Raw genomic sequence first — 18,955 nt, 5'->3', positions numbered from 1 at the left:
AAAAAAGAAAAAAATCCTAGAGCAACATTTGCAGTTGCAACACTGCAGATTTTACTTGCCCCAGATAAGAGATTAAATATTAAGAAAGAGACTGGACAATGGGATTCATGGGAGCGGTTAAAGGCAAAAATCATTGCTGACCAAGAAAATTTCAAAAGCTCCCCCCACATTTTCCAAATTGCCAAGACTTTTGAGAAAAGCCTTATGATTTTTAGAGTGACAAATTTTGGAAGGAGCACATCTAGATAGATCTGGTAAAAATAAAAAAATATTAAGCACTTTTATTAAAAAATGCTTAATAATATATTTATTATCTTGTTATCAAACATAATAAATACGTTTGGAAACTACGAGAGAAAACAGCTAAATCAGATAAATATCTTCAAACATGTAAATGTGTTATCATCAGACTGCATCTAAATAAAGAGTCTCAGGGTCCAGATAAATCCTCTTTTGAGCTGTCTATAATTTATTTAACATATTTTCATCCTTATATACATTTATGCTTGACATGGTATATCCATTCTTATTCACTGATGCTAATTTATGACTATAATCTGCTCATTTTTAAGGCTTTACAAACCACACATCTATCATGATCATTTATTATATTTAATCAACTGTGTGCTTCTCATACGTATATGTTACTGGATGATATTTCACACAAACATTCAATGACATCAGAAGCTTTATGGGTGCAGTAACCAGTCATTTGTTGAGGATATAAGCAGCAGAGCTCAGGAGATGAAGCAGTTGGAAAGTTGGGGAAACAGATTCACCATGAGAGCTCTCGTGTTTCTTTGCAGCGTGCTCATCACACAAGGAGTGCAAGGTACCATTCTGTTTAATTAAATAACCTTTTTCAACATTTAGAACATCAGTTCCTACTTCTGAAAAGAAATTTGGATATCTATAAAAATGAGCACAACTTAATGTAAATCCAAGCAATATTTATTTCAGATTATTAACCTTACTTCAACTAACTCAAAGTGTTTTCAAATCCTCTAGGTAGCACAGCAACGGAAGGTAATTGAGCACCATTTAGTGTAAATAAAAACAACATATTTTCAGATTATTATTCTTATCTCAACTAACGCCAAGTGCTTTAAAATCCTTCAGGTTGGACGACTCCACAAACGGATTACTCAGCAGAAGGTACAATGTTGACATTACTTAGATTGAAAATATTTCCACTGTTGGTTTCATTATTTCTATTTTTACTACCTGTACAATAACAATGGCACTTTTCATATATCGACACCATCACTTATCCCGCCACATGTAAGACAACATCATCAGAGGCTATTTAACACTATTTTTTTTAAAAGATTACCATGAATAGACATGACAAAAACAAGCAAAGCATAGTTCCTTTGAAAAGTATTTATACTCCTTAAATTTTTCTTTACATTTTGTCAAATTACAACCGCGAACTTGAATGTATTTTATTTCGATTGCATAGCATAGAAAAAGACAGAGTTGAGGATAACTGTTTATTTTTCACAAAAGAAAATATAAATGTGTCCTTGCACTTTCCTGACCAACATGCAAACAATGACCTGTCACCCTCTTTTTTTAATATAGTTGCAATATTTGCAAAACTGTAAACTCACCAAGACATTCAAACCTTCACATGTACAGAGAACTGCAGATGTGACTGCACTTCTAAAAGATGTTTCCCAATCAGATTGTAATACAAATGGATTTTCCTTTCTGTTAAACAAATTGGATGTTATTATTTACCTTTCCCTAAAATTCTAATTAAAATAGTACATTTTAGTTGATTTAACATGAAAACCATGTGAAAAAAGTTGAAGACTTGAATATTTTTGTAGAGCTTCTGCATCCACTAAAGGTTGGAAGAGCCTTGCAGAAACAACATTTGTGAATTACTTGCTTACTTTCTCTTTGACTTGTTCAACAGCTCAACCTTCTTGTCGATACAACTGTGGATACAACATGGGAAGCTGCTCCTGCTCCACTTCCTGTCAGTGGAATGGAAACTGCTGCCATGACTACTACTGTGAGTTCAACCTCAACAGGTTGTTAGTTGATAGTGCTCATTAAAGCTCGTCTAAACATACCTGCAAAATGTTTGTGCATTTTTTTCTTTTTCTTGCAGCATACTGTGGATACACCGACACCACCGCTTATCCCACCACATGTAAGACAACATCATCAGAGCTTTTAGTAGAATTTAACATATTTATTAAAAATTACGATGAATAGACATGACCAACACAAGCAAAGCATAGTTCCTTTGAAAAGAATTTATACTCCTTAAACTTTTCTTTACATTTTGTCACATTAGAACCACAAACTTGAATGTATTTCATTTCGATTGCATAGCATAGAAAAAGACATTACTCTGGATCCTCCACCCCAACCACCTATCCTGATCCCACCACATGTAAGACATCATCATCAGAGCCTTTAACAGAAGAAAATAAATACATTTGTTTAAATGTTTTAAAGATTACAATAAATGAACTTGGCAATGATTAGCAAAGCAGACACTTCTACTGTTCCTTTTAAAAGTATTTATACCGATTGAACGTTTTCACTATTTGTCACATAAAAACTGAAAACGCGGATGTATTTTTTTCACATGGTTTACCAAAGATAAAGACAAAGTTGAGGATTACTCTCTACTTTTCCATTGATTATTGAAATATTTTAATCCTCCTGTGTATGGCAGCTCAACAGTCATGTGAAAACAACTGTGGCAGCTACCTGGGAAGCTGCTCCTGCCAATACTCATGTCAGTGGAATGGAAACTGCTGCCATGACTACTACTGTGAGTTCAACCTCAACAGGTTGTTAGTTGATAGTGCTCATTAAAGCTCGTCTAAACATTGCTGCAAAATGTTTGTGCATTTTTTTCTTTTTCTTGCAGCATACTGTGGATACACCGACACCACCGCTTATCCCACCACATGTAAGACAACATCATCAGAGCCTTTAATAGAATTTAACAGATTTATTAAAAATTACGATGAATAGACATGACCAACACAAGCAAAGCATAGTTCCTTTGAAAAGAATTTATTCCCCTTAAACTTTTATTTTTATTTTGTCACATTACAACCACGAACTTGAATGTATTTCATTTCGATTGCATAGCATAGAAAAAGACAGTTCAGGATATCAAATTTTTTTTCACAAAAAAAAATTAAATGTGTCCTTTAACTTTCCTGACCAACATGCAAACGAGGACCTGTTACCCTCTTTTTAATATAGTTGCAATATTTGCAAAACTGTAAACTCACCAAGACATTCAAACCTTCACATGTACAGAGAACTGCAGATGTGACTGCACTTCTAAAAGATGTTTCCCAATCAGATTGTAATACAAATGGATTTTCCTTTTTGTTAAACAAATTGAATGTTATTATTTACCTTTCCCTAAAATTCTAATTAAAATAGTACATTTTTGCTGATTTAACATGAAAATAATGTGGAAAAAGTTGAAGACTTGAAAATTTTTGTAGAGCTTCTGCATCCACTAAAGGTTGGAAGAGCCTTGCAGAAACAACATTTGTGAATTACTTGCTTACTTTCTCTCTGACCTGTTCAACAGCTCAACCTTCTTGTCGATACAACTGTGGATACAACATGGGAAGCTGCTCCTGCTCCACTTCCTGTCAGTGGAATGGAAACTGCTGCCATGACTACTACTGTGAGTTCAACCTCAACAGGTTGTTAGTTGATAGTGCTCATTAAAGCTCGTCTAAACATTGCTGCAAAATGTTTGTGCATTTTTTTCTTTTTCTTGCAGCATACTGTGGATACACCGACACCACCGCTTATCCCACCACATGTAAGACAACATCATCAGAGCCTTTAATAGAATTTAACAGATTTATTAAAAATTACGATGAATAGACATGACAAAAACAAGCAAAGCATAGTTCCTTTGAAAAGAATTTATTCCCCTTAAACTTTTCTTTACATTTTGGCACATTAGAACCACAAATTGGATGTATTTCATTTTGATTGCATAGTATAGAAAAGACAGAGTTGAGGATATCAAATTATTTTTCACAAAATAAAAAATAAATGCATCCTTTTTGCTTTCCTGTATTTCATGCAAATAAGAACCTGTTACCCTCTTTTTTTAATATAGTTACAATAGTTGCAAAACTGTAAACTCACCAAGACATTCAAACCTTCACATGTACAGAGAACTGCAGATGTGACTGCACTTCTAAAAGATGTTTCCCAATCATGTAGTAATACAAATGGATTTTCCTTTTTGTTAAACAAATTGAATGTTATTATTTACTTTTCCCTAAAATTCTAATTAAACCAATACATTTTAGTTGATTTAACATGAAAATAATGTGGAAAAAGATGAAGACGTGAAAATTTTTGTAGAGCTTCTGCATCCACTAAAGGTTGGAAGAGCCTTGCAGAAACAACATTTGTGAATTACTTGCTTACTTTCTCTTTGACTTGTTCAACAGCTCAACCTTCTTGTCGATACAACTGTGGATACAACATGGGAAGCTGCTCCTGCTCCACTTCCTGTCAGTGGAATGGAAACTGCTGCCATGACTACTACTGTGAGTTCAACCTCAACAGGTTGTTAGTTGATAGTGCTCATTAAAGCTCGTCTAAACATTCCTGCAAAATGTTTGTGCATTTTTTTCTTTTTCTTGCAGCATACTGTGGATACACCGACACCACCGCTTATCCCACCACATGTAAGACAACATCATCAGAGCTTTTAGTAGAATTTGACAGATTTATTAAAAATTACGATGAATAGACATGACCAACACAAGCAAAGCATAGTTCCTTTGATAAGAATTTTTTCCCCTCAAACTTTTCTTTACATTTTGTTACATTACAACCACGAACTTGAATGTATTTCATTTCCATTGCATAGCATAGAAAAAGACAGAGTTGCGGTTAAGTGTTTATTTTTCACAAAAAAATATTAAATGTGTGCTTTAACTTTCCTGACCAACATGCAAATAAGAACCTGTTACCCTGTTTTTAATATAGTTGCAATATTTGCAAAACTGTAAACTCACCAAGACATTCAAACCTTCACATGTACAGAGAACTGCAGATGTGACTGCACTTCTAAAAGATGTTTCCCAATCAGGTTGTAATACAAATGGATTTTCCTTTTTGTTAAACAAATTGAATGTTATTATTTACCTTTCCCTAAAATTCTAATTAAACCAAAACATTTTAGTTGATTTAACATGAAAACCATGTGAAAAAAGTTGAAGACATAAATATTTTTGTAGGGCTTCTGCATCCACTAAAGGTTGGAAGAGCCTTGCAGAAACAACATTTGTGAATTACTTGCTTACTTTCTCTTTGACTTGTTCAACAGCTCAACCTTCTTGTCGATACAACTGTGGATACAACATGGGAAGCTGCTCCTGCTCCACTTCCTGTCAGTGGAATGGAAACTGCTGCCATGACTACTACTGTGAGTTCAACCTCAACAGGTTGTTAGTTGATAGTGCTCATTAAAGCTCGTCTAAACATACCTGCAAAATGTTTGTGCATTTTTTTCTTTTTCTTGCAGCATACTGTGGATACACCGACACCACCGCTTATCCCACCACATGTAAGACAACATCATCAGAGCTTTTAGTAGAATTTGACAGATTTATTAAAAATTACGATGAATAGACATGACCAACACAAGCAAAGCATAGTTCCTTTGATAAGAATTTTTTCCCCTCAAACTTTTCTTTACATTTTGTTACATTACAACCACGAACTTGAATGTATTTCATTTCCATTGCATAGCATATGAAAAGACAGAGTTGAGGATATCAGATTATTTTTCACAAAATAAAAAATTAAATGCATCCTTTTTGCTTTCCTGTATTTCATGCAAATAAGAACCTGTTACCCTCTTTTTTTAATATAGTTACAATAGTTGCAAAACTGTAAACTCACCAAGACATTCAAACCTTCACATGTACAGAGAACTGCAGATGTGACTGCACTTCTAAAAGATGTTTCCCAATCATGTAGTAATACAAATGGATTTTCCTTTTTGTTAAACAAATTGAATGTTATTATTTACTTTTCCCTAAAATTCTAATTAAACCAATACATTTTAGTTGATTTAACATGAAAATAATGTGGAAAAAGATGAAGACGTGAAAATTTTTGTAGAGCTTCTGCATCCACTAAAGGTTGGAAGAGCCTTGCAGAAACAACATTTGTGAATTACTTGCTTACTTTCTCTTTGACTTGTTCAACAGCTCAACCTTCTTGTCGATACAACTGTGGATACAACATGGGAAGCTGCTCCTGCTCCACTTCCTGTCAGTGGAATGGAAACTGCTGCCATGACTACTACTGTGAGTTCAACCTCAACAGGTTGTTAGTTGATAGTGCTCATTAAAGCTCGTCTAAACATTCCTACAAAATGTTTGTGCATTTTTTTCTTTTTCTTGCAGCATACTGTGGATACACCGACACCACCGCTTATCCCACCACATGTAAGACAACATCATCAGAGCTTTTAGTAGAATTTAACATATTTATTAAAAATTACGATGAATAGACATGACCAACACAAGCAAAGCATAGTTCCTTTGAAAAGAATTTATACTCCTTAAACTTTTCTTTACATTTTGTCACATTAGAACCACAAACTTGAATGTATTTCATTTCGATTGCATAGCATAGAAAAAGACATTACTCTGGATCCTCCACCCCAACCACCTATCCTGATCCCACCACATGTAAGACATCATCATCAGAGCCTTTAACAGAAGAAAATAAATACATTTGTTTAAATGTTTTAAAGATTACAATAAATGAACTTGGCAATGATTAGCAAAGCAGACACTTCTACTGTTCCTTTTAAAAGTATTTATACCGATTGAACGTTTTCACTATTTGTCACATAAAAACTGAAAACGCGGATGTATTTTTTTCACATGGTTTACCAAAGATAAAGACAAAGTTGAGGATTACTCTCTACTTTTCCATTGATTATTGAAATATTTTTATCCTCCTGTGTATGGCAGCTCAACAGTCATGTGAAAACAACTGTGGCAGCTACCTGGGAAGCTGCTCCTGCCAATACTCATGTCAGTGGAATGGAAACTGCTGCCATGACTACTACTGTGAGTTCAACCTCAACAGGTTGTTAGTTGATAGTGCTCATTAAAGCTCGTCTAAACATTGCTTCAAAATGTTTGTGCATTTTTTTCTTTTTCTTGCAGCATACTGTGGATACACCGACACCACCGCTTATCCCACCACATGTAAGACAACATCATCAGAGCTTTTAGTAGAATTTTACAGATTTATTAAAAATTACGATGAATAGACATGACCAACACAAGCAAAGCATAGTTCCTTTGAAAAGAATTGAATCCTCTTAAACTTTCTTTTTCATTTTTCACATTAGAACCACGAACTTGAATGTATTTCATTTCGATTGCATAGCATAGAAAAAGACATTACTCTGGATCCTCCACCCCAACCACCTATCCTGATCCCACCACATGTAAGACATCATCATCAGAGCCTTTAACGGAAGAAAATAAATACATTTGTTTAAATGTTTCAAAGATTACAATAAATGAACTTGGCAATGATTAGCAAAGCAGACACTTCTACTGTTCCTTTTAAAAGTATTTATACCGATTGAACGTTTTCACTATTTGTCACATAAAAACTGAAAACGCGGATGTATTTTTTTCACATGGTTTACCAAAGATAAAGACAAAGTTGAGGATTACTCTCTACTTTTCCATTGATTATTGAAATATTTTAATCCTCCTGTGTATGGCAGCTCAACAGTCATGTGAAAACAACTGTGGCAGCTACCTGGGAAGCTGCTCCTGCCAATACTCATGTCAGTGGAATGGAAACTGCTGCCATGACTACTACTGTAAGCACAAATTTGCCAATATCAGCTGGATCTGCATTCATATTTAGACATGCTTTGATTACAGTAAGTCTGTTGTGAAATATATGAGAAAAAATATATATATATTCTTTTTCTGACTCATGCAGCTTACTGTGAATGGACCACTGAAGTTCCCACCACAGGTAAACTCTAGATCTAATTTAAAGGGACACGTTGAGCACAATAATAGAACTTTATCCATCCATCCATCTGGAGGGGATGGATAAAGATAATAGAAAATTTTTAAGAAATGTGATTAAATATTAATTTAATACAGTCTATTTAAATCATGCTGATTCACAGCAAATGCAAAATTATCATAATAAATAAATAATTGAAAAAGAAACATCAATGAGATCTTATTCTCCTTTATCAGGGCCATGCGGAGGCTCCCTGTTTGGCTCTGGCACCATTTCTAGCCCCAACCACCCCGACTACTACAACGACAACTCCTACTGCGTGTGGCAGCTCAGAGCTGCATACGACCAAAGGATCTTCTTGGCATTTTCTTACCTGCAGTGAGTAGAAACAGTCAAATCCAGTCACATTACGAAAATGGAAAATATTGTAGGATTTGGTTTTACATTTCTACAAATCTTTTGCAAAAAATGTTTACATTTTCTTGCCGCTTCCACAAACAGATTGGAGAACTGTTGCAGCTGCGACTACATTTCAATCTACGACGGACCGTACACTTCCTCACCATACTTGGGGAAAGTGTGTAACAACAGTCTGAGCACTTTCTACTCCACCTCCAACTACATGACAGTGATCTTCCGGTCGGACAGGTCTGTGGTCGGCCGGGGATTCAGAGCCGAGTTCATGAGCTCTCTGAAACCCAGCTCAGGTACGCCTGGGTTTTCCTGTTTATATCTTTCAGTTGTCAGTTCTACGTGAGGCAATTGTTGAACTGGTTGAGTCAAGATTTACATCTTTACTCTGTGGACCTTTCTTTTCCAACATCAGTCACACCAGAAAAAGTTGCTTCACGAGGGGTTATGAATAAATGTACTAATATCCATTGCAAACTATCTGGTTGGTGGACTCACAGTCAGCAGGCGTCTCTGAATGTTAGTTTCTGGTAATTCAATCAATTGCTACCAAACCACTGTTATCCATCCCCAGCAGGTGTTGGAGTACATTAAGATACTTTAAATTTAGCTTATTGCTAAGCAAGTTAGAGTGAATAAATTTTACACTAAAATAGTTTAAGTTTTCTGAATAAAAATTCAGTTTTTGTGTTCTATGACTAAATTCAACTTGGTAGTTTTGGCTCCTGTTGCAAATGTTTGGACACCTTTGGTCTGCCACATAAGATTCCAAAAATATACATTTAAGTTTTTGACAAACTGTGCAAAAAGAAGCATGGTTACTTTTCTATGGCATTTTAGGGCACAATTATCTATTTGTTTATTAAATATTGAACAAAATTCTCCTTCAGGTCGTGTTGACTGTTCCTCAGACAACATGAACATCGTTATCAACCTAGCCTACCTGAACTCTCTGGGCTACAACGGCCACAGTTTGTACCTGGACGATCCGTACTGCAAACCAAACATTTCCAGCTACGAGGTGGTCTTCAGTTTCCCCCTCAACTCTTGTGGAACCGTCAAACACGTAAGCAACTCACCACATTCTCAAAAAATATGAACACTATTTAAAAAATTTCCAGCATCATTCTGTGAAGGTCGCCAACTCTCGAGAACCGCATGCAGATTCTCATGTCCCAAAACCTTCCTCGATGAACAGCTCAACAGCGGCAGAGTTGTGTACACCAACAATATCCGCGGGTTTCCCTCGTCGCAAGGAGAGATTGTGCGTCAGTCGTACCTGAAGATGAACGTCAACTGCACCATGGAGCCGGATTCTGTCTCCCAGATCATGTTTGTTGTGAGTAACGGGGGTAACAGCAGCATCACTGGTTCGGGGCGATACAACACCAGCATGGCTTTCTACACGTCCAGCAGCTTCTCCTATAAGGTAATGTTTGGTCATGAAGATGGAACCGTGGAAGGTTTCTGTTGGAAATGGTACGATGCTGATATTTCGCTCTCTTCTGTTCAGGTAACTAATGTCCCGTATCAGGTTGCTCTCAACCAGGACTTGTATGTTCAAGTGGACATGAGTACGCATGACAGTGACCTTGTCCTCTTCCTGGACACCTGCGTGGCCGCCCCATCGCCCTTCGATTTCGAAACCAGACCTTATTACTTAGTGCGAAATGGGTAAAACGAGAAAATGCAGCTCACTATTGTTGCCTTTATCTGCTTGTTTTTTCTTTTTTCTTTTTGCTAAAAAGAGATTTTTTTTTTCTGCTTTTACTTCCAGATGCAGTGTTGACAGCACGTATCGCCCCATCTCTTCTGGCAGCTGGTACAGGGCCCGTTTTACATTCAAGGCCTTCATGTTCCTGCGAGGCACAGACTCTGTGTACCTCCAGTGCAAGGCCCTGATCTGTCCCGCCTCCGAGAGCAACTCCCGCTGCCGCCGCGGATGCAGCAGACGTAAGGCCAGGGAGCTAGAGCCCAAACATGAGAGCCAAACTCTGGTCATGGGTCCCATTCAGCTCAAAAGTAAGAATCTATCTCAATTTGTTCCATGCAGTGCCTTGAATACGAACAGAAGCCCAAAGAAATGTTGTGACTTCATGAGAAAAATTAAGGTTGAGCATTTTTCTGTTTGGCAGAATCTGAAGAAGAGAAGAAAGAGCCTGAAGAGCAGAACGAGGCTTAAGTTGTTTCTGCAGAAACCTCATCCAATCAACTCTGAATTCCTTTAAATGAAATGCTAGATTCTACTCAACCTTTCTTTCCTTTCTCTCTCATTATCTGATTAAATGCATTATTGAAAGACAAGCTGTGTGCCTTGCTGAGTCAAGCTCTTAACTAAAGTGAATTTTCTTCCAGTAAAAAAAAAAAGCGGCATCCATCATCTTTCCTTTATCCAAGTTTGATTTGCTGCGGTAAAAGCTACAACAGGAACGCAGATATTCCCCTTCCTGCTCATTCTGGCCAAATCCAAGATGTTTCTAGGTAAGAAAATATGGCGACTTCTTGTGAGTTGTGGGCCTGCTGGAAGGTTTCCTCTCAGTGGAAAGTTCTCAAACTCCAAAAGAAGACACTCAGGAGGGATCCTGATAAGATGCTGGAACTTTGTTGACTTTGTTTTGATGCGCAAATCTTAATTATCAGGTCATGAGCCTTTTCTCAAGCCCATAGCTGACAGCAGAAATGTATAGTATATCTAGATCTTCACTTTTTAGCTTTGGTTCTTCTTCATCATGACATAAATACTTCAGATGAACCTACAATTATTGTATTCATCTCCTATAGCTTAACATATAAGCAGAACACCACAACTCACCAACTTCCTACCTCTGACTGTTGGATCAGCAGAATCAGTGGCTTCCTTTAAAGGCCAGCTAAAAACTAAGCTTTTTTTAATTCAGTTTTTGCTCAAATTTGTATTGTGTATTTGCTATTTTGTTTCCTGAAGGACTTTGTGATTTTTATCTTGAAAAGTGCGATATGAATAAAGTGGATCTGACGCACCGCTCCTCCTGAACCCAAGATTTGACCACCGGTCAGACCTTCACTTCCAACACCCTACAGTAAACATCCCTCATTTGTCCAAACAGATTTTCAGCCCCCCCATTCTGGAAAAAGACAAAAAAAAAAAGAAGGAAAACCCCCGCCCACCAAAAAACGAGGCAAAGTTCAAGTCAGTTAGAAAACACTTTACTTATAAATTAGTAATCCATATCACAAGAAACTCTTCTGCCATTTCAGCTCAGGGAGATGGTCAGAAGTTTAACATTCATGAATCTACGACAGACAGAGAACATAAGGCAGCCTTTTACTGAATGTCTCCATTAAATTTAGGAACAATAACAAGGTGGTGCTTCTAAAAACAGCAGCTACACCCTCTACGTGTGTTGGTAAGCAACAGACAACAGTACCCAAGACAAAGGACAACCTCGCTGAAGTCTTTCAGCCAACACAGTTAAGCTTTTTTTTTTTTGACATGGAACATCTATCCAACCATTCAGAATATAATACTCAATAAATATTCAAAGTAAAAAGCACTGGGATACTTATATTTAATGAACGATTTCATTGAGAACTACCAAAGGCTAGATCGTGCTACGTGGCAATCCTGAAACAGTGTTCATATGAGACACGAGTTTGATTTTGTATTTAAATACGGAGACACTTGTTACAAAATGACTTCATACACTGTCGAAAAAGTCAGACAATGACATGATGCTGTCAAAAAAAAAATTATTAAATTCTGACAAAATGACTTAAAAGAAACAAGTTAACCACGCCATCATGATGGAGGAACCTTAAAACACTTCCTGACCAAAAGCCTTCTTATACAAGCTTTGGCCAGGTTTCACTGCTGATGCCACTTTCTTGTTCCAGACAGAGCTGGCATAAACTCTTAGGTTAGTTAGCAGCATTCATGGAGAAGAAATTTTGGCCAGTAAAATGTTGAGAAATACAATCACGGCAACCACAATCAAACCGCAACAACCGACTCTTCTGTTATCCATAAGGTTCTGGGTCTAGCTGCTATAATAAGAACAGGAAATGGTTATTTTAAAATGACAGTCGTCTCAAACTTTTGACACAAAAAAGGTGACAATGTCAGGCACTGCAAAGAAATCGTAGTAATGCACCAAGCACAGAAATAATTTCAACACGGCTTCAATAAGGCCAACTGCAAATATCTGAGAAGTAAGTAGAAGTAACTTTGGGTGAGTGGAGAATTTATTTTTGCGGTGTTGTCAAAGATGTAAAAATATAAAACCGGATCGCCTGATTTGTTCGGTGCCAAGTCAGATGTTTACAAGCACTAAACACAGGCACACACCTCAAATAAGGCAGTTAATGGTTTAGCTGAACAGTTTTTTTTCCCAAAGTGGAATGATTACAAAACGACAGTGAATTTAAAAAAAACAACGTTTCAAGTGTAGTGTTTTCTAATACAAATAATGTCAAAATTAGATGTATATGCTGCAGCAAGTTGATGCACTTTTTGCAGTCATGGACATACTTTCTTTAGGTCCAGTCCTGGCTGAAAAATGGACAGTTTTCTTTCTAAATTGCAAAAGTTCATTTATCTTTGAGCAAATTTCAAACTGGCGGAGCCATCGGTGATGCTGACTTAGCTCAGACGCTTAAAATTTTGCCAAAACTGTTTTTTGTTTTTTCAACATTATGATGATCTTAAATATTCTATTAAAAAATGGTTTCAGAATCTTTAAAACTTATTTCTTCTGGATAGATGTTCAAAACAAGACCTCAACTCTAAATTTGTGGACAATCTTTTAAAGCAGCATTTAAAACAGAAAAGCAAAAAATTAAAACAATCAATCCTGACACGAACAGTAGCAAGAATTTCAGCCAGAACTGGGCCTGGCAAGCAGTATTGGACATTAAAATACATATTATTTGGAGTGTGTTCATATATGAGACTGTATATATAATTTGACCACAGTAAACATTACAGTGTGGACCCAATTTGTGTTTCTGAAGTTGACTAAATTTTCGTGTTTTATAATAAATCCGTTGTGGAGAAGTGTTCAAATGAATCATTAAATCGTTGAAATGAAACACCCAAAATCAAAGACATTCATACAAAGCTACATGTAAACCTCTGATGGGCACTGAGTTTTTCAAAAAAGGAAAAGGTGTTGAGTGCAAATTTAAAACTATAAGCTGGAAAAATCATGTTGCTCCATTAAGCACAGGTGACTTTCAACTTGATGTAATTTTCTGTTCACAAATTAATTAAAACGTTGTATGATTAAAATTCAACATAGAAAACTGATTGAATATTTGGGAAAATGCATCCATATATGTAAATTTGAGTCAAATCCAGTGCATTCCAAATAAATAAACCATAAAGAGAAATGGATCCAGAATAAATGTGACTTCTACCACCACCGCAAATAAATTCTTGAGATGTCAAAAACACTGATTATTCCGTTGTAATACAGTAGAACGGGCCACCTTTAGCTATACCTAAAAAATAATGTTCTGAATGCCAACGCTGCCCTGTGCAAGTGTAACTTTAAAAGCCTATGCTACATACAGGTCAAGTGAAAAGACCAATAAATAAAATTCCTAGTAAGTAAAAACAAGCGGTGTGCTAAAAGAGTTCTCAAGAGTTTTTTCCCCGTTCTTTGATCACTTGTGCTGCCCCCGAGCGAAGTGGCAGGCAAAGTCATACTTGCTTTTGCACTTGTGGCCGCAGATGTTGCACTGGAATGGGTTCTCGTAGCCGTGGCACCCCATGTGGATGGTGTAGAGGATGTTGTCGGGGAAGTAGATGTCACAGTGTTGGCAGTGATGCAGCACGTGGGGGTCCTGAATGGGGGCGGACTGGCCCGGGGCCGGGGTGCTGGGCTGGCTGTTGGATATGCTCGGGGTGCTGGTGCGCCCGCTGTGCTCGCTGCACGGTCCGCCCGTGGGACTGCAGTTACTGTGTGGAGGGGCGCGGGGCTCCGGCGTGATCGGGGAAGAGGAAGCGGCGCGAGTCATGCTGGCCGTGATGACAACAGGAGCGGTGGCGGGGTGCGGCTGCTGGATGAGGAAGGGCTTTTCGTCCACTACGGACTCTGCTCCTGGAGACATCGGAGCCTGGGTCTGGGCCTGGGCTTCTGAGGGAAGGCTGGCCAGCTGGCCTGCCAGGGTAGACAACTGGTTCAGGGGGTTATCCATCACCATCTCATGGTGGTGGTGGTGGTTTGGGTCAGAGGAGAGCCCGTCCTCCGCCGCCCGGCTCTGGTTATCAAAGGTTTCTTGGCGCAAGTGGGGCAGCTCGTGGGAGAAGTCATTCGCCCCGTCAGCTTTGTGCACCACCATCGACGGGGGGCTGAAGTTGATGAGGAGACGTCGACCGTAGGCCAGAGAGCTGGCCTTCTTCTGCAGGACACTCAGCATCTTCTTATGGGACAGGGAGCGAGCACCTTTCATTGGCAGGAGTTTGTGCCGTCTGCGGCGGTGGTGCGACAGGTTGCTGCGGTCGCTGCAGCGGAACGAGCAGAGCTCACATTTGTAAGGCTTCTCGCCCGTGTGAGAGCGCATGTGAGCTTCCAGGTGGCGCTCATAGGCGGAGGCAAATGGGCACAGATGGCAGCGGTGAGGCTTCTCTCCTGTTTGTCAGAAAGAAAATTTGACCAAACGAGATCTTGTTAGTGTGAAATACAATTGTACACAGAACAGCAACAAAGGACCAACATTTGTTTGCAAATATTTTCATGTCACATAAATCACTGTGATTTGTGGAATGAACTCTAAACACATACCTGTGTGAATGCGGATGTGTTCAATGAGTCGGGCTGTTCCTCTTGTGGCATAGTTGCAGTAGCGGCACTTGAGTTTGCCATCGTAGGTCCTCTCGAAACCATCAACCAGGATCCCTGAGCTGTCCTCCAGGGATATGTCCACTGAAGGATGTTCCAGGCCATTCTGGCTACATTCTGTGTGACCAAAATGTGTTGCACAAAACCAAATGAAGCAACATACAAATCTTTTTGTTTGTTATGTATTCGTTGATACCGTTGCAGGCAGCTTTTTTTTTTTTTTTTACATTTAAAACATGGGTTTACCAATTGATTAAAATATGCAAATCCTAAAGGTAATTGGGTGCACTGTATTTTGTTTAGTGGTTTCAAAGTAATGAACAAAAGCAGACACTCACATTTTATTTAACTTAAAAAGAAAAACTCCTTAACATCACAGCAATATTTAATTTCCCTGTGGGATTTAAAAAGTATCTCTGAAATTAATTGAACTGAATTGCTCTTCACACTGTGTGAGGGTGCTTAGCATTAAATCACAGTAAAAATGCATTGAAGTTTCTGGCTGTAACATAGCGAGATTTGAAAACGTTAAATAATACTTTATTTGAGGCACTGTACTTACACGCAGAACTGCATTATAAAATCAAATTCAAAAATATTTTATTAATCCCAAGGGAAATTATATAACCACTTAAACAGAACCAAGACATACTTTCATGTTCGAAATAAATAAATAAAATAAAAATACATAATACTCAGTATGTCTTGAGAGTAAAATGTAAAAAAAAAAATACAGTTGTTTGCTAGTACACTATGTTGACTAAATTGTATGGTGGCCTAGAAGGTTTCACAAAATGTAAAAGCCACAACGGGATTTATGTTAAGTTATGCTAGCATGTTTTTCATATCTTCTGTTTTAGCATAAATTCCTTTGTAGCTTTTTGCTGTTGCCATGTTGCTTTGGCATTTGTTGAACCTTCTGAGCCACCGTAAAACGGTGATCAACATTTAGACACATTAATACTGAGACTACCAAGCATATTCCTGCTGCTTGCTGGGGACATTCATAAAGCTACAAGATGGAACAACAGTAAACACATGAGAAATACGTCACCTGCTGGCAGCTCGTCCACCTCCTTGACCCCGCTCACAGAGCCTGATATCATGTTGACATGTTGAGTCTGCTGGCTGAGATACTCCTGGAAATCCTTCACAAAGTCCAGCGTGTCCGGCTTTTCCTCCCCCATTGGAAGAAAGTGACGGAGGTTCACCTCACTGCTTAACAACATCACATATTTGGACACTTGTCAGTGAGGACAACGGGAACATTGAAGCGATTTTTTTTTTAAAAAGCATCTGGGCAGGTACATGTAAAACGCTATGTTTTGTAATCGCCACATTTGTCAGTGTATTTAATGTTATCTAGTTGAACTGTACAGTATACCAACCTCCAAAGATAAAAACAGCCGGATGATTTCTTATAAATAAAAAAAACTGGTGTTAAGTCCTGTTTACTGGCTAGCCAGACACAAAGACAGAAAAACCCTGGAGAACAATGATTGACAAGCAGGAAATCGGCGCGATCCAATGTCTGGTCGGTGTTTTCTACACGCAGCTCCTCCTCATCATCTTCAGCATCACCGCCATCGTCATGTTTGTTACCAAAACCGTGTTAGCCGGCCAGCTAACGTTAGCCCCGTTAATGAAAAGCATCTTTTTTTAAAGACTCCACCGGAAATCAGACAAAGACTGAAGAGTTTACATTAGGGAGAATGTTCCAGTACGCTAAAACCCCTTACATCGCTCACAATTACGAGAACAACAGCAAGTATTTCCCAGGGAAGCTAGCGGGCTAAATCAAAAACAATTAACCAGTTAAAGTCCATGTTGCGCCGTTAAAAACCGTCCCCTAAAACCACAACACCTAAACAAAGGTTCCCACCGGGAATGTAACGGCACCAAATTTTATTTATTTTTATTTTGTCAGCAACTGTTTTCGTCTCTTATGCTTTTCTTGCACTCAGTAAAAAGGCCCAAAGGACAGCATTAAGAAGCAAGAGGTGAAAAAGATCTTCAAACTACTGTATTAATACTATAACAACATTTTTTTAATTTGGTCAGAATTGTTTAAACTTAATTGCCAAACTAATTTACATTCTCATTTATTTATTAAGGAACTTTAAAGTCGTAGTCTTTAACACTTCATTAGTAGTTTTAAATTAATGTTAGAATTAAAATAAATATTTTAAATTTTATTTCAAATTTTTAAAAATCTGCAAATTCAATCTACTCTAGTTCTTTTCGCAGACTGCTTTCATGTTTTTCTGAAATCGATGCAAGTTATCTCACAAATGGTAGAAAATTTCGTATATAGAGAAAAAAAATCTTTTCAAATAAAGTTGAAATAAAATACCGGTGCATTTCTCCTGTGAACTTTGATTCTTCTTTTTTATTTATCATTATCTACATATATATTTACATTTTATCATGTAACAAGTAATAACTTTCTCTGGTAAGTAACCACAGATGTTTTTACATTTAAAATGTGTGGCATGCATGCACTCATGACCCTTAGTGTGAGACTCCTAAAATAAAGTCCAGCACAACCAAATCACAGCAAAAGTTCCCTAATTAGGTAATCCGAGTTCATATGTATGTAATTTGTTCCCAGTATTAAAATAAGAGAAATTACCAAAGCTTTGTAATTTGTCTTACAAAGAAAAAAATATAAATTGAACATGTCTTTGCTTCTTAGTTAGTCATGACTTCCTCCCTTAGAGTAAAAAGAGCACACTTACTTGTGTGTGATTTTAAGAGTCAATTTTTGAGTACATTTTTATTGAAGGAGACTGGACTTAATGCTTGTGCTTAAAACATTCATGGTCTGATCAAATTTTCATTGAGGAAGATTTACACTTCCATTGACTAAATTTATTAAGAAATTTGAGGAAAATATATACAGAAACCATAACTGATTTGAAAACAGGGAACGGTTAAACTTGCTCATGGGAAACGGAAACCCTGTAAAGAGTTTGTCAGAGAGGAAACTGGCGAAGGATGTGTGAGTCACCCTTTTTGATTTAGTTGCTCTAGAGATGTTGAAAAAAAATGCAACATAAAATTTACTTTGGAATGTCAGACCCTTTCCCTGATAAAATTATTCTCTACAAACCCATTGTGTCAAGAGTGATGTCACATATTTTTTTTTTTGTAGCATAGATCATTTTCGTCTTTGAAGGTAAGGTAGCATTGTTGCAGTTGCTCGGCACCAATCATTGTCTTCTGCTTGTCTAGAGGGACATACAGCCCTCTACTCAACAACCCTCTCCAGCTCACTGTGAGATCAACGTGTTCCCTGGCCAGAAGAAATAGATCATCCCAAGAAAGTTGTGGTTCTACATTCACCTAGTTGACTCTTTTTGATGGGGTAGAGGGGCTCTACTCTTAACTCTCCTTGGATCACAGTGTTCCTCTGCTCAAGTCTAAGGCCAAGTCCACTTACCCTAAGACAAATGAAAATCATTTCTGCTGCTTCCGCCAGAGGCCTTGTAAATCAAGAGTGTTTTGGCTCAGATCTTTATTCACGGCAACAAATCAAAGCAGCATCCACATTACTGAGAGTCCAACCCAGCTGTTTATTTCCTGCTCTGCCCCACCTCCACTTGTGAGCAGGACACCAAGAAACTTGAAACCTCCACTTGAGGCAGAGATTGACCTCGATTTAAGAAGCAAGGCCTTAG

At 37.8% G+C, this 18,955-nt stretch overlaps 2 protein-coding genes across 5 annotated transcripts; one reads left to right on the top strand and one right to left on the bottom strand.

Moving 5' to 3' along the window:
- The first annotated feature begins 740 nt into the window (after window positions 1–740).
- LOC102217746 (CUB and zona pellucida-like domain-containing protein 1) lies at window positions 741–10,758 on the top strand. 2 transcript variants are annotated; one of them, XM_023327866.1, is made up of 26 exons: window positions 741–832; window positions 1,009–1,026; window positions 1,120–1,155; window positions 1,925–2,023; window positions 2,123–2,164; window positions 2,699–2,797; window positions 2,897–2,938; window positions 3,581–3,679; window positions 3,779–3,820; window positions 4,467–4,565; window positions 4,665–4,706; window positions 5,351–5,449; window positions 5,549–5,590; window positions 6,240–6,338; window positions 6,438–6,479; window positions 7,014–7,112; window positions 7,212–7,253; window positions 7,787–7,885; window positions 8,011–8,046; window positions 8,280–8,421; window positions 8,545–8,750; window positions 9,345–9,520; window positions 9,653–9,883; window positions 9,968–10,128; window positions 10,232–10,476; window positions 10,590–10,758. In XM_023327866.1, exons 1-26 carry the CDS (start codon window positions 745–747, stop codon window positions 10,634–10,636), a joined length of 2,472 nt encoding a protein of 823 aa, XP_023183634.1. In that variant the 5' UTR covers window positions 741–744; the 3' UTR covers window positions 10,637–10,758. The 2 variants fall into 2 exon arrangements, with proteins under 2 accessions (XP_023183634.1, XP_023183635.1); XM_023327867.1 differs by lacking the exons at window positions 2,123–2,164; window positions 2,699–2,797.
- Window positions 10,759–11,618: 860 nt separating this feature from the next.
- LOC102229635 (zinc finger protein Pegasus-like) lies at window positions 11,619–17,544 on the bottom strand. Of its 3 annotated transcripts, none has more exons than XM_023327869.1 (4): window positions 16,664–17,544; window positions 16,330–16,493; window positions 15,219–15,392; window positions 11,619–15,065 (listed from the first exon to the last, which is right to left on the bottom strand). In XM_023327869.1, the coding sequence occupies exons 2-4, from the start codon at window positions 16,460–16,462 to the stop codon at window positions 14,098–14,100; spliced, it is 1,275 nt and encodes a 424-aa protein (XP_023183637.1). In that variant the 5' UTR covers window positions 16,463–16,493; window positions 16,664–17,544; the 3' UTR covers window positions 11,619–14,097. The 3 variants fall into 3 exon arrangements, with proteins under 3 accessions (XP_023183637.1, XP_023183636.1, XP_014329230.1); XM_023327868.1 differs by having other exon boundaries at window positions 16,330–16,490; XM_014473744.2 differs by lacking the exon at window positions 16,664–17,544 and having other exon boundaries at window positions 16,330–16,504.
- Window positions 17,545–18,955: the final 1,411 nt, after the last annotated feature.

This window comes from Xiphophorus maculatus, chromosome 22 (genome assembly GCF_002775205.1).
Source record: "Xiphophorus maculatus strain JP 163 A chromosome 22, X_maculatus-5.0-male, whole genome shotgun sequence".
Taxonomy (NCBI): Eukaryota; Metazoa; Chordata; class Actinopteri; order Cyprinodontiformes; family Poeciliidae; genus Xiphophorus; species Xiphophorus maculatus.
The sequence above is the reverse complement of the archived record's forward strand: the minus strand, read 5'-3'. Positions and strand labels throughout refer to the sequence as shown.

Coding starts and splice junctions, on each gene's coding strand:
- LOC102229635 (XM_014473744.2), bottom strand. CDS start 16,504: ATGTTGTTAAGCAGTGAGGTGAACCTCCGTCACTTTCTTCCAATGGGG. Junction 15,393..16,329: donor GGTGGACGAGCTGCCAGCAG/GTGACGTATTTC, acceptor TTGGTCACACAG/AATGTAGCCAGAATGGCCTG. Junction 15,066..15,218: donor ACACATCCGCATTCACACAG/GTATGTGTTTAG, acceptor TCTGACAAACAG/GAGAGAAGCCTCACCGCTGC.
- LOC102217746 (XM_023327866.1), top strand. CDS start 745: ATGAAGCAGTTGGAAAGTTGGGGAAACAGATTCACCATGAGAGCTCTC. Junction 3,680..3,778: donor CTGCTGCCATGACTACTACT/GTGAGTTCAACC, acceptor TTTTTCTTGCAG/CATACTGTGGATACACCGAC. Junction 7,254..7,786: donor CACCGCTTATCCCACCACAT/GTAAGACAACAT, acceptor TGTGTATGGCAG/CTCAACAGTCATGTGAAAAC.